General features: G+C 42.7%; 1 protein-coding gene across 17 annotated transcripts in view; it reads right to left on the bottom strand.

Annotated features, from left to right (window-relative positions):
• Synrg (synergin gamma) overlaps positions 1–22,332 on the bottom strand; it is a 79,875-nt gene extending 57,543 nt beyond the window's left edge. For 5 of the 17 annotated variants that reach the window (XM_057773754.1, XM_057773755.1, XM_057773757.1 and 2 more), the window contains exons 1-6: positions 22,210–22,332; positions 16,485–16,525; positions 10,855–10,976; positions 6,832–6,962; positions 4,678–4,783; positions 3,884–3,995 (exon numbers count right to left, since the gene is read on the bottom strand). In XM_057773754.1, coding sequence (XP_057629737.1) covers positions 3,884–3,995; positions 4,678–4,783; positions 6,832–6,962; positions 10,855–10,976; positions 16,485–16,525; positions 22,210–22,280 — 583 coding nt within the window. In that variant the 5' untranslated portion in view covers positions 22,281–22,332. Of the gene's footprint in view, positions 1–1,242; positions 1,546–3,871; positions 3,996–4,677; positions 4,784–6,831; positions 6,963–10,854; positions 10,977–16,484; positions 16,526–22,209 lie in introns of all 17 variants that reach the window. The other 12 variants (XM_057773756.1, XM_057773758.1, XM_057773760.1 and 9 more) reach the window with 5 other exon arrangements.
• Positions 22,333–24,615: the final 2,283 nt, after the last annotated feature.

Genomic DNA, 24,615 nt, shown 5'->3' with positions numbered 1-24,615 from the left:
TGAAGGGTTACTTGTATATTACTTTCATACTCCAATCTTCTCACCATCCCTCCCACCCTCAGGGAAGAACTCCCACAGAGATGAAATTTCATAATAATTCAATTGTTACCCATTAGTGTAGGGTTTGAGAGGTTTCAGATGTTTTGGGAGACTTAAAATAATTACCTACTCTGGTTCTCAGGGATTGCATGCCACAGTAGGTAGAATCACGAATTGGGAATGTGCACTGGGCAAGTCATCAGACACAGACACTCCTAAGTAGTGGGAGACCCTGTCAGGCCTGTTTCTACATCTGTCAAATGACAACCTTATAGATTAAGTCCAGGTCTCCCAGGACCTTTCCCAGCACACTCTGTCTCGACACAGACTGTGCCTACCCCATAATTTCACTAATGATAAAAGTGGAAACAAAGAGATGTGTGAAGACTTGTCCAAGGACAGAACTTGTCACTGTAGCAGGCTGGTGCTGGATTACAGACATGGGTCACCGTGTCCATATTAGATGGAGTCTATTTCTCTTTTCCTCTCTCTCTCTCTCTCTCTCTCTCTCTCTCTCTCTCTCTCTCTCTCTCTCTCTCTCTCTGAAACAAGATCTCATATAGCCCAGACCGCCTTGAACTATATAGCAAATGACCTTGAACTCCTGATTTTTCTGCCTCTATATCTCAAGGAATGGATTACAGATGTGTATATCATAGCTGGCTAGAGAGATCACACTTGAGAAGAATTACTTTACATTTATTGCTTTTTGTGTGTGTATGTTGGTGCGTGTATGAAAGTGAGCAGACACCTCTGGGAGTCCCTTCTCTCCTTCCAGAGGGTGAGCTCTGGGGATAAATGCAGGTCACCAGGCTTGGTAGCAAGTACTTTACCCAATGAACCATCTCATTGGTCCTGAACGATTACTTTTTAACCGAGTTCTCCCTAGGGCATTATTATAACATAATTATCAGTGATTTTTTTTCCCCCAAACAAAAGCATAATCTTAGGAGGTCAGTTTGCTGTTAACGTTTTGTGCTTGTTTCACCTGTTTCTAACACAGCAGCAAAAGGTTTCAAATCACTTTTTTGGAAAATGAAGATGTAAAAACTTAATCTAGCCTTGCGTTGGTGGCTGTTGATCATTCTCATAGCTCATATATATACACATTTCTTTGCCAACAGCACTGTATAATTCTACATACGTAAGAGAAATAAATCATCCTAGAATATCTTAACACTCGGGTAATAACACTGGAGTTACCTGCTTTCTGCACACTGGGTGAAGCTGAAGCAGTAGAGAAACAAGGGATTTGTCCAGGGCCACCATGTAAGGCAAAAGACACTGGAACCTGACCTGGAGGGAGAGGCTGTGCTCCAGCCTTCTGTGTGTGCACCTGGCCGAGTGGGGTGGTGGGAAGGAAAGACTGAAAGGGCCGGGCCATGGGAGAGGACCTACAAGCGGACACCTCAACAGGCCCCTGCATAAAGTCACTGAATTCGTCTTCGTCAAGAAAGGCAGGTGATGGGGAGACAGTTTTGGTAGAATGAGATGATGTGGGACAATCTGCAAAATGGAAAATGGCAATGAAACACACAGGAATGAAAACAAAAGAGAAAGAAATCCAGATGTAACACAACCCTCAGAATATACTGAAATGGGAACAGGGGAAGGGAGTAAGAAACAACAGTCAAATGGAACCACAGTGCTCATGGAACACGTTGATGTCTGTTTTGTTCTAAAAATAAGTTCTAGAGCTATTTTATACTTGGTGAAAAAACAGACAAAATTAACTCAGATTTTCTTCTTTCATTTTATTGGGTAATACTAAATATGTATCAAAGTGATAATTACTTCTGAAATCCAAGAGGTCTGTCTGATAATACTTCTTTTGTATGTCTATTTGTTTGTTTTATGAGACAGAGTCTCTCAACTAAGTCCTGGCTGTCCTGGAACTCGCTTTGTAGACCAGGCTGGCCTCAAACTCACAGAGATCCTTCTGCTTCCCAAGTACTGGGGTTAAAGGCGTGCACCACTATACTTGGCCTAGACAATCTTACTAAACAAACAAATATATAAATATGAACAGCATCTGAACAACACATGTCTCCCTTGCTGCTAACTGCTGCCCACAGATCTGTGCTGACAAGGGAACTTGGTGTGAACACAATGTCGGACCTAACAATGGCCACTGCTCTCTAGTTTTTCTAACTTTGGTGCCAGGTACAGTTTTAGTCTTAACTTTCAATGTTTGTATGCCGACAGGCTCAGTTATGTAGCTTGAGTTGGCCTAGAACTTGCTATGTATGCACTCTAGGCTAACCTCAAACTCACAGCTCCCTTATGTTAGCCTCTGGATGCTAAGATTATAGGGATGTACCACCACACTGCCTGGATCACTTCATCACTAGCTTGTATGGCTGACAATGTTCAGTTTTAGATATACTTCTCCTTATCTCAAAATGGTTGAATGTATCTATTCTCCTCCCAATTTTATTTTATTTTATTTATTTATTTATTTATTTATTTATTTTTTTTTTTGGTTTTTCGAGACAGGGTTTCTCTGTGGCTTTGGAGCCTGTCCTGGAACTAGCTCTGCAGACCAGGCTGGTCTCGAACTCACAGAGATCCGCCTGCCTCTGCCTCCTGAGTGCTGGGATTAAAGGCGTGCACCACTGCACCACTATCGCCCGGCTTTCTCCTCCCAATTTTAGTGTATACTTTAATTTGGACTTGATTTTGGTAATAGGAATCAAGGCACATAATCTAATCAGTAAAATTAACAAGACAGAGTCAAAGCTGAGCCAGAAAATCAAGAATTCGTAACAGGCTGAAGAGACGGCTCGGTGTTTAAAAGCACTTATCACTCTTCCAGAGGGCCCGAGTGCAGCTCCTGGCACCCACATCAGTTTCACAGCAGCCTGTAACTCCAGGTCAGGGGATCTGAGGGCCTTGGTGGGCACCAACACACACACATAAATAAAAACAAATACTTAAAAAAAGAATTGAAAACAGCATCAATATTGTTTTTTCCTGATATTAACTTATAAGAGATACTAAATACAAGGATTTAAAATAAAATTTATCGATATAATATTTTCTAGCAAAATATAGTTAGTACCTTTTGATTTGAAGAATGATTTATAAAAATAGTCTATTAATGGTATATTATTGAAAGGAGCTGATAACAAAATGTCAAAATATTTAATTTCAAAGAGACAAGAAAATATTTTGTGGACAATTTTAACTGCTAAGTGTTCAAAATGATAAAAAAAAAACCTCTTTACCCTGCTTCTTTCTCTAAAAGGCAATTTAATTTGATTACCTCATGATTAAAAACTACAAAGAAGTTTACTGAAGAAACTGAACTTCCCTGAGGGATAGTGTAGCCATGACTATTTTAAAATGGGTGTTTTGAGAATTTCTAAATCTTGTCACATAAACAATGAAATTTGACCTAGCTCACAAGAGAACACATTTCATAATAATGAAGATAGATTGGTAAATTCACTACATTTCTTTGAGTCCACAGACTTTCTTTTCTCTTTCTTTCCTTTTTTGGTCAGGATCTCTCCCAGCAGACCAGGCTGGTCTCAGATTCAGAGATCCTCCTACTTCTACCTCACGAATGCTGGGATTAAAGGTGTACACCATCATGCTGGTACAAAAGACATCAGTATATTCGCTGTACAAATTTCCTGGGAAGTTATTAAAGTGATGTCTAAGCGGAGGACTAAGGATTTGAACCTCTAGCTTAGCTGTTAACTGGGTCAGATCCCTTACATTTTAAAATGTTCAAATCTGAATTTAGCTTGAAGGCACACAGAGGCCAATGGAACATGGGGAGATGATCAACCAACTTCTAAGGAAAGAATATTTTCGTGTTTCTTACAATGAAAACTACCTGGTTTCTTGGGGTGTGATACTGGAGTAGGGTGCATCTTAGCATCTCTGGAAAATCCATCTAAGTTCCCTTTTATGGCTTCCAAAGCGTGGTCTCTGTTCTTCTCCCCGGTCTGCAAGACAGGAAGCCTGTGTTTAGTTCTTCCCTCGTCTCCCACCATCTTCCCCTCCCAAACTAACACACAGACCTATTTCTGATGTCCTTTTTGCCTTGTTTGTTTTTGAGACAAGGTTTTAGAGTTCACTGTGTAGCCCAGACTGGCCTCAAACTCATGGTCATCCTCCTGCTTTTGACTCTCAAGTACAAGGATACAGGAATGGCTTTAGTTCCAAGATTCTTACTACATACTTCTGATAATTTTTCATGTCAGAAAGACATCAACAAGTATATAAAATAAAGGCATAAAAAGACATTCTACAGAATATAAAAACTTTAAAAGGTTCATTCTCAAATACTATGGAACAGGGCTATAATATACTAAATGTTCTATGAGAAACCTGACAAATACATTTCCTACTCTCCCATCTATGATCAATGCTTCCCAAGAAAAAGAGACATCGTCATGGTGACTAAAAAGAGAGAGAGAGAGAGCTGAAAAGACAGTGGCTGATACCTGTTTTCCCCAACAGAAGCATATTGATCTGTATAGAAAAAGCCCTTCCCTTTAGGACTTAGGTAAACCATGATACAAAGAAAATCCACTGCAGCTTCAGCTTGGGCTGCTGCCTGAGTGAGAGGAGGCATGCACAGGGCATGCGTGTGTGCTGGAGGGTGTGGGGGGGTGCATACATCACCTTGGGTTTCACGCTACTCAAAAGTCTGAGTTTCTGTTTTTGCTCTTCAAACTGACGTCTTTTCCTTTCTTCCTCTAAGAGTTTTTGTTGCTGTTCAAATCGTTTTCTAAAGAAAAAACAATCACATCAACATTCAGTCAAGTAGTAATGGCTACATTCAGATTTTATTATCAGCTTTAGCAATACCAACTTGCATTTCTAGAATTATAATCTTCACTCTTGATTATATGTAATTCTCTTATGACAAGCTGTTTCTCCTGTATACTAGCTCTAAAATATTTTAAATAAATCTACAGAATGATTCACTTAATTTACATGTATGTTTTCATTTCTTACCTAATTTGCAAGGCATAGAAAGTATTCTTTTTTTTCCAGAGGTGGGTACTGAGTATGAAACCTGAGATCTATGCTTGCCAGACATCATGCTACAATTGAGATAGCTTCGAGTGTAAAGAGAGAAATCCACCTCTAGGTGGAAACATGCCCTGTCTCCTCCCTTAAGGATTAACCCAACCTGGCAAGGCAAAGGACTTGGCTAGGAAACCACCCCAGGATGGCAGGTTCACCTTAGGAAAGAACTCCTCAGTTGGTTATCCAAAACCAAGTGGTCAGCCCTGAAATTATATTCATATAAGTAAAATTATATGGGCTAAGTAGGTTGTACTTGAGAGGCCACAGATTTGAGAGAGAGAGCAAGGGGAGGGATATATGGGAGGAGTTCAAGGGAGAAAAGAGAAGGGGTAGTGTAATTATATCTGATTTTAAAATATTTTTCAAATTATCATTTAAAAAAGATAACATACACCTTTCCTTCCTAGAACCCCCTCCCACTGGGGCAGTTCCTGTGCGGGGTCTACCTTTCTGAAACCTGACTCCGAAAACTGTAATTATTTCTTTTTCTTCATTCTGTTCTTTTTTTTCTTCTGGATATTGACCAGAGGCTAAGTGTGCTCTTAAACTTCTAATGCTTTGGGCTTCCTCACTCTGCCGTTCCTAAGGCCCCTTTACCCTGCCATGTGGCTGCTGTCCCCATGTGGCTGACCTTCCCATCTTACCCTTTCCACCCTCCCCCTTCAGGCACTTGGGAGAGTTACCGCTTGCTGCGCTGGAGTTTTCCTTTCAAACTCTAATAAACTGTCCATTAGCTTCTGTCTAAATCTGTTCTTCGTCCTCAAAATTCCCTTTGTGTTCATTCTCATATTGCATCATCAATGAGACAAAGAGCCCCAAGAGGGGACCCCGACTCCCAAGGTACCATGCGATGGCTCTGTTGGGACTCCACAGATCTCCAGTATTTATTTCTTTCCTGCTTTTAATTTTTTTAATTGGCAGAGAACATGAACCCTTCTTCACCCCTAGACTTTCAGCAGTAGAGGAAACAATCTTGGTGCACTGAGCAGTTGCGAATACCAGGGAGACAGATGAACATAAAAGCACACTTTGTTCTGCATATAAGAAAATGAAACGCAGGCTGAAGTAGCTCTGTGGTACATCACTTGCCTAGCAGCTAATGCTGTATCATCAAACAGCAGCAGCAACAACAACCAATTGAGGAAATTGGGTGTAAGCAAAAACCTATGATCCCAGCGTTTGGGAGGCCTGGGCACCAAGACTGCAAATCAAGACCACCCTGGGTCTTTTTCGTTACTCTGATTCCAGAAATCAAAACAACAAAAAAGACAAAAACCAATCAAACAAACATGGAATTTCATGGGGAAAGAAGGCAGAATCTCCAGGAACAAGAGTCATGCTCTTAGGAGCAAGGACCTGCCAGACAACCAAGTTTGTTGGTAACTTTGTAACCTGTGCTGAAAACCACTTCATTTCAGATCCCTCTTTATTCTGTGCTTTTGTTTTGTTTTGTCTGAGATAGACTCTTGCTTTATTGGCCTCCAGCCTTAAACTTACACTTCTCCTACCCAGCCTCCCAAGAGGCAGGCTTACAGGTAAGTGCCAGACGACTTAGTTGGCTCTAAACTTCTTACAAGAGTATTTAAAGGATCGGGTCTCAAAATCAAACAACAAACAAACTCGTTTTTAAAGTGTGCTAAAGACAATGTATCTCTTTCAGCTTCAAACTACAGAGCATTTGATAATCTACAGAATAGCTGCAGCTGGGTAACCCAGTTCTCCCTGGATCCTGGGAGTCCTTACTGTTGCTCTTCAGCAAACTGCTTCTGCATGTCTGGAGTGTACTGTGGGCCTGGAGGACGCATGCCCAGGAATGGTGGCTGCCCCAGGAATGGCATGCCTGCTGCTGGCATTGGTCCCATTGGTATTCCTGCCTAGAAGAAACAACAGGCAACAGATTAAATAATATATGAGTTTTCTTTTTAATTATTAAAAACCTTGCAAAATTATTGTACAGTATTTTTACCAGTAAGATATACGATATATTCTAGTGGAAGATTAAAAATAACATAAGCTGAATATTTCTGCTAGTGTCAGAGGACACCACTGGTCTAAACTCCTTCAGGCTTCATGGTAGCACAGGGTTACACGCCACTGTGCTCAATAGGCTACATGCTTTGAGGAAAGGTGTCATAACATACGTATGTATCTTTGTTTTCCCAGCATCAGTGAAGACCCTGCTATATGGCAGTCATTTCACATGTAAAATTGAACTTGATTCCCAGTATTTATAAGACAATAAAAATTTGGAGGTAGAGAGATGGCTCAGAAGTCAAGACCACTTGTTGCTCTTACAGAGGACTAGGGTTTGATTCCCAACAACCACATGGTATCTCGAACCACCTGTAACTCCAGTTCTAGGGGATGGATGAACTCTTTTCACTGTGGCTGGCTCCAGGCACACACATGGTACATATATATAAGGACAAGCAAAGATTCATACACACAAAATAAATAAAACCTAACAAAAGATAACTATTTTGATATTCATATCAAGTTGTAATAACCTAAACTTTTACAAAAAATAACATAGATCTAATCAATAGTAAATGGTATACCAATACAATAATATAAACTTAGCTGAAGCATGAAGAAATAAGAATCCCTCAGCACAATACCTCCTCACAAACTCTAACATTAAACATAGAGTAACAATAGCAGCAATTTTCCCTGAGTAGAAGTTTCTCCTGATAGCTCCCATCTGAACCATGGATGCTCTTGAAGCCCACTGGAGACCACCACTTCTACTGTCTTGGAAGTGGGGAGGACTTGTTCCTATAAACATTTCCTCCTCTCTAAAAACACCCGAATACAGTTTCTTGGTTTTGGTAACAAACTCGCCATTCACCACTGCACCTGTCCACACGGTGGTCTACCAACCCTAACTTCCTCTGGTCTGTTTCTTTATTGAGCCTGGGGTCTAGCTTTGTTGTTCAGGTGAAACTCAGGATGCTAAACCCCAGGCTCCCTCCTCTCCCTCTTCCTCCTCTTTCCCCCCTCCCCTTCCACAGGCCAGCCTTTAATTTGTAGGTAAAGTCAACAGTTCCACGGATAACTTGCCCAGTGCTGTGCCTTTCAAGTCTCTGGTCTTTGACTTCCTCACCTCAGCACAGCAACCATACCTAGGCTCCCAGTCCTCCTTCCCACTCTACTGGGCCATCATTAGCCCCCAGCAAAAGTCAGCGGCCCTCCCCAAACTGTTTTATTTTAAGCATGCCAACACTTGGCTTCCCCCTCCCACCCTTTCAGCTCATCTACACCAGTCACTTTCTTCTTAGTACCACCCAATTCTATTAATCTCATCACTCCTACTACCCGCCACCTTCCCCAAGGCCTCTCTCCTCTCACTTCTCTTCTTGTTCGATAGGATTCCAAAGATCAATATTAAGCTGACGTTACAGTATTCTCAATTTTCTTGTCAATTTCTTTAACTTTATTTTATTATCCCCAACCTGTGTGTGTGTGCGTGCACATCCATGCATGTACCACGATGTTTATGGGAGGTTGGAGGCTAACTTTGTGGAGTTAGTTCTCTCTTTTCATCTTTATATGAACTCTAAGGGTCAAACTCAGGTCATCAGGCTTCAGCAGCAAGCACCTTTATCTACTGAGCCATTTTGGTGACTCTTAATTATCAATTTCGTGATCTGGTCTTCTGTTTTTTTCTACGATGTGACTAGATGTGAGATTTCTACTTACTTATTCTTACTGTCAGTGTCTGTGCCCCTGCCCATAGTCCCACAACAGTTCCTTTACTAGAGACATGACTGCATGTGGCTAGGCCATACAAGGCACTGGAGCTTCTGTAGTTCCCTCAATCACTTGCTTTGAAGAAGGGCATGTGAATTTAGAGGCCCATCTAGGAGCAGAGGCTAACAGATGGTACCAATGCCAGCTTGTGATGGGACCCTTGGAGGTAGATGCCTTAACCTCACCAGCATCCTGCCCTCACCAAAGACTCCAAACCAGAACCACCCAGCTGACACCACACTGAATGCTGAGCTGTTGTCTACTGCTACTGCAGACACTAAGTCTTAGAGCAACCTGTGCACATCAGTAGACACTGAATATAATTCATATGTGTATTCAGTAAGCTCTCTAGTTCTATTCATCAGCATCATCAGCAACTCAGAAGCTGTCTCAGCTCTTGGATCATTAAACTCTCACACACCTCTTTCTCCATTTTGCATTTTGCACATGCGCATTCTTATACCTGTGTGGGCTTGCATGGGAATGCCCCAGGTAGATGCCCAGAACACTCCTCAATTGCTCTTCTGCCTTATTTACTAAGGCATGGTCTCTCATTCAAACCCAGTGCTCACTGATACATCTAGTTTTCTGCTTGCTCTGGGGATCCTCTGCCAACACTGTCTACGTCTAGATTTTTATGCAGGGCACCATGCCCACCAGACATTTAAATGAGCCTCCTTCTTGCCATCAAGCACTTTCCTCGCTAAGCCAGCTCCCCGGCTCCTCTCACACGTCCTCTTCTTATTTTGTCTTCATTCTAACGAGCTTCTTCTGACCTCTCCGGCTCACTGGTTCTTTTTTTTTTCTTCTTCTTCGTTTTTGGTTTTTTGAGAAAGGGTTTCTCTGTATAATAACCCTGGTTGTTCTGGAACTCACTTTGTAGACCAGGCTGGCCTTGAACTAACTGAAATCCACTTGCCTCTGCCTCTTGAGTGCTGGGATTAAAGGCCCGTGCCACCCCTATGCAGCCAGCTCACTGATTCTTTCTTCAGTCATTTCTAATCTTCTGTTAATCCACCCATAGAATTCTTCTTTTGGTTAGTATATTTTTCAGTTCTGAAATTGCTTAAATCTACTGTGCCACTTTATATAATTCTGAGTTCCCTACCAAGATTTTTCCACTTCAGCTTTTATTTCTTAAATCATAAAAATATAGTTCCAGAAAGAAAGAACACATAGCTCCATTGTCTATTCTACTAATTCCAATAACTAATATTTATTCTGAGTGGTTATCATGGTAGTTTGAATGAAAATGGCCCCCTTAGGCTCATATATTTGAATGTTTAAGTCCCTAGTTGGTGGAACTATTTGGGAAGGATTAAGAAGCATGGACTTGTTGGAGGAGGTGTGTCATAGGGATGGGCTTTTGTTCTTCAAGACTCAACACTATTCCCAGTTAGTTCTTTTTCTTTGTCTCTCATTTGTGGATAAAAATGTGACCTGTCAGTGACTGCTCCAGGGCCATGCCTACCTGCTGTCCACTTCCCACCACAATGGCCATGGATTCACCCTCTGAAGCTGTAAGCCCCTAACTAATTCTTTCTTTTATAAGTTGCCTTCATCATGGTGTTTTATCACAGCAATAGAAAAGTAACTGAGACAGTCACCTGCATGTGTAAGTCTTTGAGTTTGAACTGCACTGTGGCACACACCCACAATTTCACCTACTTGGGAGGCCAAGGCAAAGTGGATCCCCTGAACTCAGATATAATAAAACTCTATAATGCTGAGCAGTGGTGGTGCACAACTTTAATTCTAGCACTTGGGAGGCAGAGGCAGGTGGATCTCTGTGAGTTTGAGGCCAGCCTGGTCTACAGAGTCATAGGACAGTCAGGGCTACATAGAGACCCTGTCTTGAAAACTAGATAGATAGATAGATAGATAGATAGATAGATAGATAGATAGATAGATAGATAGATAAAACTCCATTAAAATGTAAACATTTATAAACATAACCTTGACAAGCAGATGCCCAACAACAAACAAAAACTTTATACACAACCAAGAAGCAAGTACCTGCATTGCAATGGGTCCTTGGGACATTTGAGAGCTGTAATTCATTCCCATCATGCCTTGCATATTGGGCTGCATGACAGAGACCATAGGAAATCCTTGCTGCTGCATTGGCATCAGGCCTGCTGGAAAATACCAAGGCTTTATTAAAGTCATGACCTACAGTTTATTTCCTTGAAACCACATCACCCAGAGACTTGTTAATTGAAAAGCTGCACAGTACAATGGAAATGCACAAGGTCCTGATGAGACAGGCCTAACTAAGAATTCCATCGTCTATTTAGCTATGTGATCTTGGGCAAGCTATAGAATTTCATCTGTTAAGTCAGTAGCTCTCAACCTGCAGGTCATGACCCTTTTGGGGAGACTGGAACTACCCTTTCACAGAGGTTACCTAAGACCAACAGAAAACACAAATATTTACATTATGAGTCATAACAGTAACAAAATTACAGTTATAAAGTAGCAACGAAAATAATTTTATGGTTGGGTCACCACAACATGGGGAACTGTATTAAGAGGGTCTGTCTTAAGTGAAAGTAATAAATACTGGTTCTGTAGAACTTGAATGTGGATATGAAATGAGTGACTTGGCCTAAATATGGTACTCAGTGTTCACCATGAGCCCCAGTGATTCCTGCCCTCTGGTATTCATAAGCTTGTATCATTTCTTCCCACATCGAGCTCATATACATAATAGGATTCTGTAGTGATGACAACATGTAACTGCTCAGCCTCGTTCCTTTGGGACAGATCTGGTATGACTGAAGGGCTAGCCTGATCCTCCAGCCTCCATCTCCAAAGGCTGTAATCACAGGTGTGCCACTGCACCTTGGCTCCAAGGCTAGTCCCTAGCTTCCTTCTTGCTTTCTGGGGAACCACTGCTGCACTATAGGAACACTCAAGCTGTCCTTTGGGGGGTCCGTGTGGAGAGCTGGTCCCCTCCAGAGAGGCAGCATGAGTCTGCCACCTAGGAAGCAGATCTTTCCAGTTCCTAAAACCTTCAGATGACTGCAGCTCTGCCTGATGGATTTACTGCAGCTCACAGGATGCTCTGAGGCACCCAGCAAAGCCGCTCTGAGATTCCTGACTCATAGGCATGTTGCAAAATAACAAAATGATGATTTTGCAACATTTTGGGGTCATCTCTTATATAATAGTGGAAAATAACACTGAAGACCATGAGCTCTGGAAGTCAAATGAGTGGGCTACATACTACCCATGGTACCCTGAGTGTTTGCTCACTCCGCTCTGTCTGAATGTCTCTATGTCTGTCTCTGGGACTCTCTCTCTAGAACTCACTGTATAGCCAGACTGGCCTCTAAATCTTCTTGAGTGCTGGCACTGCAGCACTCCTGGTTTTTCTTAACTTTGTTCTGCAACTTCACTTCTCAACTGCAAAACCATTTACTGTTTATTACATCAAAGAGATGCTATTCTTCTTCCCTTTCCTTACGCGAACATTTACTCAAAACAGCATATGGGAAGCATACATGACATAGGAAAGCCATGGGGAAGTACTATGTACACTAGCATCTCCTAGGCTTCCCCAGTGAAACATTCCCAAGAACAGAGAGGAACAAATGTACAGCCTTTGGGGTTTAGTAATCAGCAAATGTCTACAATACACAAGGAGCAGTTCCACATGCCTTGTGCATGACAGTGAATACAAACACAGCTTGAGCACAAACTACACTCCAACTTTGATTTTACTGTACCCTGCAATCTCATTGACTCTAGCAGGCATGTCCAACCTGTGGGCTGCATGCAGCTGATCTGAGGATAGTCATAAATGCCGCCCAATACAAAATCACTAGCTTATTTAACACCACAGGAACCATGTAAATATGTGATTGTGTGGCTCTTGAATGTGGACAATGCAAATGTCGAGAAGCTTTGCTTTCTGGGTTGTTTTGAAACAGTCTCCCTGGATAGACAGGCTGAGGCTGGGATTAAGAGTATGTGCCACCGGGCAGTGGTGGCGCACGCCTTTAATCCCAGCACTCGGGAGGCAGAGGCAGGCGGATCTCTGTGAGTTCAAGGCCAGCCTGGTCTACAAGAGCTAGTTCCTGGACAGGAACCAAAAAGCTGCGGAGAAACCCTGTCTCGAAAATCAAAAAAAAAAAAAAAAAATTCCCTATTTAAGCCGGGCGGAGGTGGCGCACACCTTTAATCCCAGCACTCGGGAGGCAGAGGCAGGCGGATCTCTGTGAGTTGGAGACCAGCCTGGTCTACAAGAGCTAGTTCCAGGACAGGCTCCAAAACCACAGAGAAACCCTGTCTCGAAAAACCAAAAAAAAAAAAAAAAAAAAAAAAAAAAAGAGTATGTGCCATCATGCCTCACCCACTTTTTTCTTCTTTCTTTAAAACCAAACAACAACAACAACAAAAAAAAAAACCTAATATTTATCTTAAAGAAGGACAGAACTGTCAAGATGGACACTACCTGTAGTCCAGCACTGGGTAGGTTAGGGCAGGAGGATTGCACATTCAGAGGCCAAAATACATAGTCAGATGCTATTTCAAAAAATAAATGTATACTAAGCAGCAAAGGAAAAGAACAGTATACCGTATCTGTCTTGTTTTATCATTTGTGTTCTATATTTCTTACTGCCTAGTGTCAGAAGCACATGTGCACTTGCAGGGTGACAGCTAGCAAACTCATTTAGTTTGTCCTGATTCTTGAGGGTCTATGGTAGGCATCATCCTAAGAACACAGCAATGAATAAAACCAGAGCTTCCTGCTATGGAAATCATGCTGTAATTGGAGACAACAAATAATAAAAACAAAAACAAAGCCCTATAAGTCAGGTGATAGTAAGAGATGGGGCAAGAAAGAAAGCATAGTAATGGGAGACAATTTCAAGAAAACGCAGTGGTTGTTCTTCTGTGCCACGTGCCCAAAGACCTGAAGGAAGGGCGGGAGCTGAGCATCATAGGCAACTGAAAAAGGGAATCTCAAAGGACACTGAAGACAACAGCCGAGCAGTGTCCTGGATAACCTCAACGCAGTCACAGCTTTCCCTCTTATCTTTAGGGCCTAACAATCATTTCAGTTTTGAATGGGTGATTTGGGTATTGGTATAACATTTAAGGATAAAAGTAAACAAAGTGAAAATTAAGTTTTCTCTCCTTGTCTCTTGATCAAGCACACAAGGTATTGTGGGCAATACTGCTGTTGTTTTCTTGTATAATTTTTAGAAATCATCTGTGCTTCAAGTCTTCAAATGATCAAAAGTCCACTCTAAAATACTTTTAAAACCCCTCATGCCAAACTAGGTGGTACATGACTGTGACCTCAGCCCGTGGGAAATGGAGGCAGGAGGATCAGGAGTCCAAGGTTATCCTCAACTACACAATGAGTTCCAGACCAGCCTGGGCCACATGAAATGCTGTCTCTAAAGAAAACAAGAGCTGGTGAGGTGGCTCAGTGGGTAAAGATGCTTGCCTAAACCTGAAAGTCTAAGTTCAATTCCAGGAACCTTCACGGTAGAGGGAGAGAACCGACTCCCACGAGCTATCTTCCAGCCTCACCCCGCACTCACTGTGGCTCTCAGACACAAACATACACTATACGAGGTTTTGCTGTTTTTTTTTTGTTTTGTTTTTTTGTTTTTTTTTTTTAATCACTAAAACAACAATAAAACACCCCTCTAAAACAATTCCAAATGTCAGGGACTGGAGGGGATGGCTCAGCAATTAAGAGCACTTGCTGCTCTTGACAGAGGACCTGGGTTCTATTCCCAGCACCCCACTTGGTGGCACACGACCACCGGAATTTGACAATTCTGAGCTTCATGGGCTCCAACACACAAGTGGTACACTCATATACACTTGTGTGTGTGTGTGTCTCTCTCTCACACACAATAAATGTCTTTTAAAAAATCCCAGTTCTAGAATTAAGAACTATCGGGCAATCTTTGGGATCTTTTTCTTGTTCAGTTTCTTTGCTCAGTGTGTGAATTTTTACCTCAAAGAGTAAAAAAAAAAAAAAATGCAAAGCAATGAACCACACAGTAAACACAACTTTCTAGGACAAAATACCTTAAGCCATTTGATGTAAATCTGGGACACCCAAGCAGAGAAACACATACTCATACACACAATGAAAGAATACAACTGACCCTTGGAAAATTGGCCTGCAACTCCACCTCTTCCACCGATGGAAATGTGAGCTAATTCCCACTGCTCTGAGCGCCCTTTATCTTTTATCTCCTGGTGACCTAGGAGTTTCTGTTTCCCCCAAGGAGTGCACTACAGCCAGCCAGCGCCGTGAGAGGCCACTTTTCAAAGGCAGCTGGAGGCTGAGGGGAGTAGACGGGAAAATGGTGGAGCCGAAGGGAGCAGAAAAAACAAGACAAGTGTAGACAAACTCTTCCCTCAATTTTTGTCTATTGCAGAATGGGTCAATATTTTATCCCTAACTCCAGTTGCGTTCAAGGTATGGCCGGAATGGATGCCGGTGATGCCGGCGGGCTCCAGTTCTACAGCCAAGAGATGGGTGCACTGAACAGAGACATTTCCAGGGATAAAACGGAGACTCAAATCTTTTTATTCTTTATTGAGATAGCATCTTGCTATACAGTCCAGGTTGACTCAAACTCACAACCCTGCCTCAGTCTCCCAAATGCTAGAATTAAAGGCATATGCCTCCATAGCTGGCTGAGACATAAATACTTTTCTTTCTTGAGACAGTCTCACTATGTAGCCCTAGCTGGCCTTGAATTCAGTTTGTGACTAGTCTCAAATTTAAGAGATTGGCTTACCTCTTCTTCCCAAATCCTGGGATTAAAGGTATATATTACACTAGTTTGAGACTTAAAGACTTTTAAATCGGAATATCAGATCTCTTTTATGTGCATCATTATAATAAGACCACTACATATGGAAAAAGCATGCAGGAGATATTAAAGAGGTTTGTTTATTCATTCAACAAACCTCACATGGAATCTACCATAACACTCAGGCAGGGTGCTGGAGACACTGGGGAGCGAGATAACAGCTCCTGCCCTCTGGCACAAAGAAGGCAGAGACCAAATAGGAAGAGAGAATGACAGCTTGTCTCAGTGTCATCACTTGTTCTTTCTGTCCTTGCCCTGAAAAGTTTCCCTTCTTAGCTGAGGTTAAATAGCAACCTACTGATATAATGGATTAGTAAGTTTGGGAAACATTAAGAGTGATTCCTTCACTCCCCAAATTAAACTTTTTTTATTTTGTTTTTTTCTTTTTCGTTTTCGTTTTTCAAGATGGGGTTTCTTTGTGTAACAGCCCTAGCTGTCTTGGAACTAGCTCTTGTAGACCAGGCTGGCCTCAAACTCACAGAGATCCGCCTGCCTCTGCATCCCAAGTGCTGGGATTAAAGACGTGTGCCACCACTTCCCGGCCAAACTTTTTTAAAAGAAATTTTAAGAGAAGGTATCATACAAAGTTAGGACTATAGAATAATTTTACTTCATTGGGCAGCAATATAACTTACCTTCTACTTAGCAATTTAATTTCTAAGTTCAGAAACAGTGAAAAACAGCTTAGGTTTGGGGCTGAGGATTTGGTTTAGGAGCAGAGTGCTTGCCTAGAATGTGCGAGACCCTGGGTTCCATTCTAGGACTGACAGAGAAATGTTAGCTTTCACATACCTTGAGGAGGTCTCATTCCACCTGCAACAGGAAACATGAAGCTGAAACGAGAACACAAAAATACATCAGTATCTTCATCTGTTTTAGATTTCAAACAAAACCTGATTCTCACCTGAAGGAAAGAACCAGACAGAGCCTGGGATCAGGTCAGTAGCACAATGCTGACTTACTATTTAAATTTTTTACATGTATGTTTTGCCTGCATGTTTGTCTTTACATTGCATGCATGCCTGGTGCTCACAGAGGCCATAAGAGGGTGTTGGATCCCCTAGAACTGGAGTTTCAAAAAGTTGTGAGCTGTCACGTGGGTGCTGGGACCTAAATCCAGGTTCTTGGCAAGAGCAGCAAATGTTCTTAACTGCTGAGTCACCTTTCTAGCAGGAGAATTACTAACATTAATAAAGACTAAATTTCCCTATGATACAAAGTATCAGTTTGCTAATGTGGGAGGAACTTTGGGGGTGTGTAAAAAAGAAAATAGGCAATCCTGACATTATTCTTAACTCTGTCACCTTGTGACTTCCCTGGGTTCAAAATTCTCCAACCATGAAATGGGAGGGCTGGATTCACGTCCATTCAGTAAACATTTAATGAGCATCTACTGTGTGGAAGACTGAAGTAGTTAGCAATCTTGAATACACCGGTGCAGACAAATAATTGCACAGCAGGGTAAGTGTGCTCTTTAAGGCAAGGTCCAAACACTAAGAGCTCGGAAGAGCAAGGTTAATTTTTAGGTTACACCTTGGGAGGACTTGCGGAGGTGGTATATATTGTATATGTATGTGTGTGTGTGTGTGTGCGTGTGTGCGTGTATATATATATATATATAAAATCACAAAATGTTACCATTTGAATAATTTCAAGTACATAATTCAGTGATAATGAGGACATCCACAATGATGAAACCATTACAACCACTAACTATCCATGTTCAGAACTTTTCCATCAGCACAAACAGAACCTCTGGTGCCGTTAGCAATAACCCACCATACCCCAGACCCACTATTCTTTCTATCATTTGTAATTTGTCTATTCCAAGTCTAAATATTAAATAGAACCAGGTAGTTAACATCTGGATTATTTCACTCAGACAAACCTGCTCCAGGCTCATCCACACTAGAGCATGCATTAATATCTCAGTTCCTTCCACAACTGTGATCCAACTCAATGTGCATAGCAAACTGTTTATCCTCCCATGTCTACATGGGTATTCGGGTTCCTTCTACCTTCTGGCTGACGTGAACAATACTGCCATGAACACTGCCGTGTGAGTGCCTGAGGCTTCCTTTGTTCTTCTGGTATGGACCTACGAGTGATAATTCTATGTGTACTTCTTGATAAACTGCCAAATTGTTTTCCATGATGGCTGCACCAGTCCACATTCCTACCAGCAATGCACAGGACTCTGTTTTCACATCCCACACAACACCTAAGTGTGTGTGTGTGTGTGTGTAGCATAGAGGTCTCCTGCCTGCATGTATGTCTGTGCACTACATGCACATCTGGTACCTGCAAAAGCAAGAGGACGGAGTTTGATCCTCTGGGAAACTAGAGTTATGGATGGTTGTAAGCCACCATGTGGGTCCTGGGAATCAAACCTGGGACCTTTGAAAGTGTTGCTAGTGCTCTTAGCCATAGAGCCATTTGTCAGTCGCCGTCCCCCCCCCCCCCGGTGTACGTGAACACACACACACACACACACACCACATTATATAAAGACAGCTACCTGAAAGGGGATGAAGTGGTATGCCACTGGGGTTTGGATGTGACCTCTCTGCCATCAGACATTTTGAGAGGAAGAACAACATGTTGCAAAGTGTACCTTGGGAGGTTACTTTAATGACAGTGAGTTATATTCTCTTTTATCCAGTTTTAATCCTCTTATTATCTGCTTCTCTGTCAAGTGAGGATACAGAACCCAACATTTGTCAAGGTTCCAACTAAGGTAACCACAGAGACAAGATATAAGATGTGTCACAGGGTGAGAGAGATGGTTAGTGAGCTGCTCTTGTGGAGGACCTGGGTTCAATTCCTAGCATCCATACGTTGGCTAACAGTCACCTGTAACTACATTTCTAGGGGATCTGTCACCCTTTTCTGATCTCCAAGGGCACCAGGTTATATGTGTGGTGTATATATACATGCAAAAACCCTTACACATTAATAAATCTAAAAAATGATTTTTTTAAAATACCTATTATAAATAAAAGCTACTTAAAAATAAAGAACAAAGCAAGTGTACTGATAAATGACTTACTCTAGTAAAAATGTAACAATCTAAAGTTGCTTAGTGACCCCTATCTTTTTATGACTGAAATATTTAGATAACTAATTTTTTTTCCCTGTGATTCTGTGTGTATAGACTCAAACTGGCCAGAAGAGGGCATCAGATCCCCTGGAGCTGGAGTCTCAGCAGTTATGAGCCTTTATTCCCAGCAAGTGCTGGGAATAGAATTCAGTCTGGAAGAGCAGCAAATGCTGTAACACAGCCATCTCTCCAGCCCCATCATTCTTTTTTGTTACATTTATGTGTGGGTGGGTGGGCAGGGTGTGTGTTCATGTGGAGGTCAAAGGACAACTTGGGTCATTTCTCTCCGAACTTTGTGAGTCCTGGGATTGAACCAAGGTCGAGAGGTTTGGCAGCAAGCCCCACCAGCAGCCAAGCCCTAACGACTAATTCTAAGAATGGCTAGACAAGCAGCTAAGAAGCAAAGCTTGAGGGAAGGACAGGGCTGGGGTGGGTTACAAGGTGTGCATGACAGCAAAGCTTCCAAGAAGGCTGAGTTGCCAAGTCTTCAACCTGGAGCTGTGCTTGTCACAAGCCTTTGCTACCAACCTACATTTGCTACCCTCGCTTTCGTGTCTCAAGCCTGGCCTCTGAGGTACAGTCTTCTCTATGGATCCTCTCTGCCTCAGGCTCTGGTTTCTAACACATCTAACACAGCACTGGTGAGAGGCATCAGCCTAAGGGGCCCTTCAGTAAAGAGCCTGTCAGAAGATGCACACCTGGGCTTAAAAGGGTATGATTCCTCTGGCAGGCAGTTTTCCCTAGGTTAGCCTCATGGCCTTCTCTAACTAGGCAGACCTTTCCCTTCCTTCTTACCTCATGAAACTCTTCTTGGTATTCACCAGCAGCCTACTGGCACTGCAGATGTGTTTGCTGCTTCCATAGTGCTTGCTATCCCCACCCCGCTCCACATGGACAATCTCAACTCCTTTCTCTTCCTTCCACCTCTTGCTCGGTGCAGCTGAAAATCAGCTTCACTATTGTCCCTTTTGGTGGAACCCACAAATATTTACATTAAAAAAATAGGCTAGGCAAGAAACTGCAGAAGATGGAGAGACAAAGCCCTCGCGGAGCTTGTAAGAGAGCAGGGAAACAGAGTGCTAAAGCTACTTGTGCACACACAGTTCAAGCACCGAGACACGCCTCGAGTCTTTTGAACCCATCAGAGCATCAAGAACAATAAGGCTTAGCTGAGTGTGGTCTCGCCCACAATCCTAGCACTAGTAAGACAGAGGCAGACACATCACAAGTCTGGCTACCTTGGTCAAGACCAGCCTGAATTAAATTAATAAGGCATTGTCTCAAAACAAAGGACATTTTCAAAACAGTACTTTACACATACAGAAGGGTCACACTCATTCAGATTTTTTCAACTCTGCTGCTTTACTTGGCTAAAGGCAAATTTTGCATTTGTATGTCCCAAGTATTTACTCTAGGATAGTCCGTTTCAGGAATTGGTCAAAAGCCTCTGTTTGCACGTGGCTGCCTTTGACTGGCCTTTTAGAAAACTAAGTAGCTAAAAGTACTCAAGAAGTAGCATTTAAGGCAGAAGAAAGGTTACAAGTCAGTTCTAGTTTGTGATGTTTTTCAGCCGAAGATTTAGAGTGTGCTAGTTTTTGGTTTTCTTCAAACATATTATGCTACAATGTTAGTTTTCTTATCAGATAACTTTAGCTTTTAGCATTGCTTTCCCAAAACCAAAGTATTCCTGAGTATACAGTTTCTCAGCCTAACAAAGTACCTAATAAATGTAGCAACACATGCCCTTTAGAGGACCATTGTAGCCGCTTTTCTGTCCCCTATGTATTTGGTACCAGTTGGAGTGCATACACGTTTGTTGTCCTCGTTCTTTTCCCTAAGACAGGATCTCAGGGTGCCAGGCTGACCTCAAACTTTCCAGGTAGCTGAGGATGTCTTTGGTCTCCTGATCCTTTTGCCTGCATCTCCTCAGAGCTGGTATTATAGGCATGTACCAGCATACTTGGTTGGACCTGTGACGCTAAAATACTACAAATCAAACCAAGGGATGCCCTTAACTTTCTGTACTTGTGATTCCTCCTATTCTTTTTTTTTCTTTAAATAAAGAAAACATTTGTGCCTAAAATACAAAATCCTTTCAAAATTCCTAGAACTGGTTCCATTTTTAAAATCATACATTTGATTAAACTAAAGCCATTTAGGAACATTTTAGAAATTATCACCATGTATATATTCATATTCCGCAGGCAAAAACAAGTTATACTGACCACTCATAAAAAAACGGTGGTGGCGCACGCCTTTAATCCCAGCACTCGGGAGGCAGAGGCAGGCGGATCTCTGTGAGTTCGAGACCAGCCTGGTCTACAAGAGCTAGTTCCAGGACAGGCTCCAAAACCACAGAGAAACCCTGTCTCGAAAAAAGCAAAAAAAAAAAAAAAAAACCCAAATGAAACTGTTACAAAAACAAAGGAGGAAGCAAAACATTTTCAAATCAAAGATACAAAGAGGAAGTGGAAAACCCAGCCACACACGGTTGGTTTATTCAAGCGACTGCCTTTTTCCTAGCCCGCATGTGTGTGGATATATATCACATATATACACCTGTAAGGAGTGGCAACTTTAAAATCCTTTACACGTTTGGAGTGTAAGTGATTCCAAAATTAAACTACATTTGAAAAAAAAAAAACCCAAACACTTTGCTTTCCAAAGATAACTTGGGATATTTAAAAATGAAAATGTGTGTGCTGTATATGTTAGCTAATTAAACAAACTCAGATTAAGTCATGATAAAACGGGGGTGCAGGCTTTCTGAAATCAAACATTTCGCTAAATTATAATAAACTTAAGTTACAAATGCCCCTTTACCACTCTGGATACAGGAAGCACAGGCTAATAATTATCCGCAATATAACAAAGGGCAGACTTAAAAAAAAAAAAAAAAGAGCTCAATAAAGTCTGGAAGCTTTTGTTGTAACAAGAGCATCACAGCTTTTGCTCAGTGAATTCTTTGTTTCAAAATGTCTTTTTTAAAAAGGAGACAGTCAAGTGTAGAGCCAATCTACAAGACAAGCTCTATCTCAAGACAATTACTAATTCAAAGGTCTTCAGGTTTTCCTATTTGTACGTTTAGAAAAGAAAAAGGACAGGACAGGACGCTCTAGAAGAGGAAAGACAATAACTGCAGACACTCTCAGAAAGGCTCCTACAGCTTTGTGAACAGACTGTCACAGCCTTCGCTCCAACAGTAGCTCAAGCCCAAGCCCAAAAAGCCTAGAAGGGAAACGCAGGCGCTCGAGGCCCCGCGACAGGTGCGGCGGCGCCTGCACAGGAGCGCGCTACCCGCGGAAGCCCAGGACGCCCGCGCCCCGCAACCGCCGCCCGTGAGCCCGGCCCCACCTGCCCATCCCGCCGACCCACCTGCCGGCCCCGCCGGTCCCGCGCCCCGCCCCGCCGACCCACCTGCCTGCCCCGCCGGGCCCCGCGCCCGCCCCCGCCGCGCCGCTGGCTCCGGCTCCCGGCCGCAGCGCCATCTTGCTCGGGCCGCCGCCGTGCCAGCAGCTGTCAGCCGAAGACAGGCACTTCCGGGGCAGACACCGCCCCACCAAGCCGGGGCCGACGACGGGGCGGGGCCGCACGTCCACGTGACTCCAGAGCCCTCGGGCACGAGCGGCGCGCCCCCGCTGCATGCTGTGGGATTCGAGCCCTGTGGACTCAGAGTCGAGTCCCTTTGCAAACGCGGGTCTGCATCAGTGCAGAGTCAGGTCCTGATTTCTGAACTGGATGACGGAACACAGGTGCGCTTTTGCCGTTCCTTTACACAATAGGCGGCCTTTTGATGGCTTTACAGCTGTTTGCCCTGGCAGTCTTTGCAGAATCCATCACAGGCACTGACGGCATTTAAAATTTCCTTTAGTAAACCAGCCAAGAGCACACGAGCCCAATACACATGAAAAGGATACCCTCCAAGGTGCACTTCTCTTGTCTGAGTCTGCCATCGTGTCAAGTAGTTTTCCCTTTCCTAGCAAGGTGCAACAAGCACAAATATGCTGAACCTACGCAGGGTATGTTTTTACCTTGACACCTCTGCCCCTAATCAAGCTTCATGGAAGGAAAACGTGTTGGGAGTAAACTTTGTTAAGCTCTTGGATAATTACAATCAGTCTCTGCCACGGCCTGCCTTACAGCTTTCACCGACAAACTCCTAATGGGCTATTTGTTACTAGTCAACAACAGGAATTTTGCCGCTATGAGTTATTACTGCTATTTTAGAAATGAGAAGAATCAGTCCTGAAAGAAGTTCATGTGATATGCCTAGATCTTAGAGCTACAAGCAGCAAGACCAGGATTCAAATCCAGGACAGCCTGACTTCAAAGTCTGCTTCTTTACCTAGTACCATGCCAAGTATTTGTGGGATCTTTTTGCTTATTGTTGTTTAGTCTGGACTCTTCACTGTTTTCAGTCGTCTTCTTCCTTGGACAAAACTAACATGTAGCAGAGTCCTGGATTCTTCACTGACCCTTTGACAAAGCAAGCTGATATGTGTTATAGCTATTACAGGGATCAGGTGGTTGTTCAGCAGTGAATAAAGAGAAAACAGGAGTAGATTAGGAATTGTCCCCATCTGAGCTCAGCTGCTTCAGGATCACAGCCTTACCACACAATTTGTTCCTTGTACTTCATCACTGCATTTCTTCATTAATTGCAAGAACGGTGCTGTCAGCAAGCCCTGTGTTCCTAAAAATTAATGTTTGTTGAAGGAATATTTGTTGTGAGTTTACAAAGCTTCAGACACAGAGCGACTTTCAATCTTGAAATACAGGAGAAACTAAAGAACACAGTAGGCAAACAGTTCCAACAGTTTACCCACTTCCAGGAGACACACTGACTTGGAAATCTGCAAGAATAAAAACTATGTACTTGCCAGGCGGTGGTGGCACACGCCTTTAATCCCAGCACTTGGGAGGCAGAGGCAGGTGAATCTCTGTGAGTTCGAGACCAGCCTGGTCTACAAGAGCTAGTTCCAGGACAGGCTCCAAAGCCACAGAGAAACCCTGTCTCAAAAAACCAAAAAACAAACAAACAAAAACAAAAAAAAACTATGTACTTTCATTTTTCACTCCCTGGAGCAGTCAGCCTATTTAAATGAATTCTTATTAAAAAAAAAAAAAAGAAACTTTGTCCCATCTATTCACAATAGTCTCTTCTCATGTCTGTATTCTCAGCAGTAAAGGGGCTGAAACAGGATTGCTGTGGGTTCCAGGCCAGTCTGGGCTTCTCTAGACAAATACACATTTAAAAAGTTTCGCGTGCTGACTTTAGAATGAAGCATCACCTGCTGAGAGCAAGGCAGGAGGTTTAACTCAGACGCCGGCAGTCATCCGCATTGTAGTCCTGTGCCAGCACGGATCCCATGCAACTCTAGGCACCAGTTTGTGCTCCAACCGGCATCAAGTCTTTTTGAATCCCACTGCACAAAAATAGGTAATTAAGGGAAACTTGCGCATTGTGCATCACCTTGGTCTGCAAATGATCGCACTTCTTTGGCAGGGGTGGATGAAGGCTATCAAGACTTAGCAAAGATAAGCCTCTGGGAAAGTGGAGCCAGGTGTATCAGGTAACAGGACTGCTCTTCCTTATCAGGATAAAGCACTGTTATCAGCTTTCATCTTGAATGGAAAGAGACAGGAAAGAACACGGCTAAAAGATGGAGAATGAAGTCAGAAAGGGAGAGGCTGATCATAATCTTATAGTTGCAACACTGTGACAGCTAACTATGAACTTCCTTCCCAGTGTGCTGTAAGTAAATGTCAACAGACTGAAGTTTCCAATCCTTGGGAACTTGGCTAGCTATAGGTAAGGTACCT

Source organism: Chionomys nivalis, chromosome 7 (genome assembly GCF_950005125.1).
Source record: "Chionomys nivalis chromosome 7, mChiNiv1.1, whole genome shotgun sequence".
Taxonomy (NCBI): Eukaryota; Metazoa; Chordata; class Mammalia; order Rodentia; family Cricetidae; genus Chionomys; species Chionomys nivalis.
Note: the sequence above shows the minus strand (reverse complement) of the source record. Positions and strands in the feature narration are given on the sequence as shown.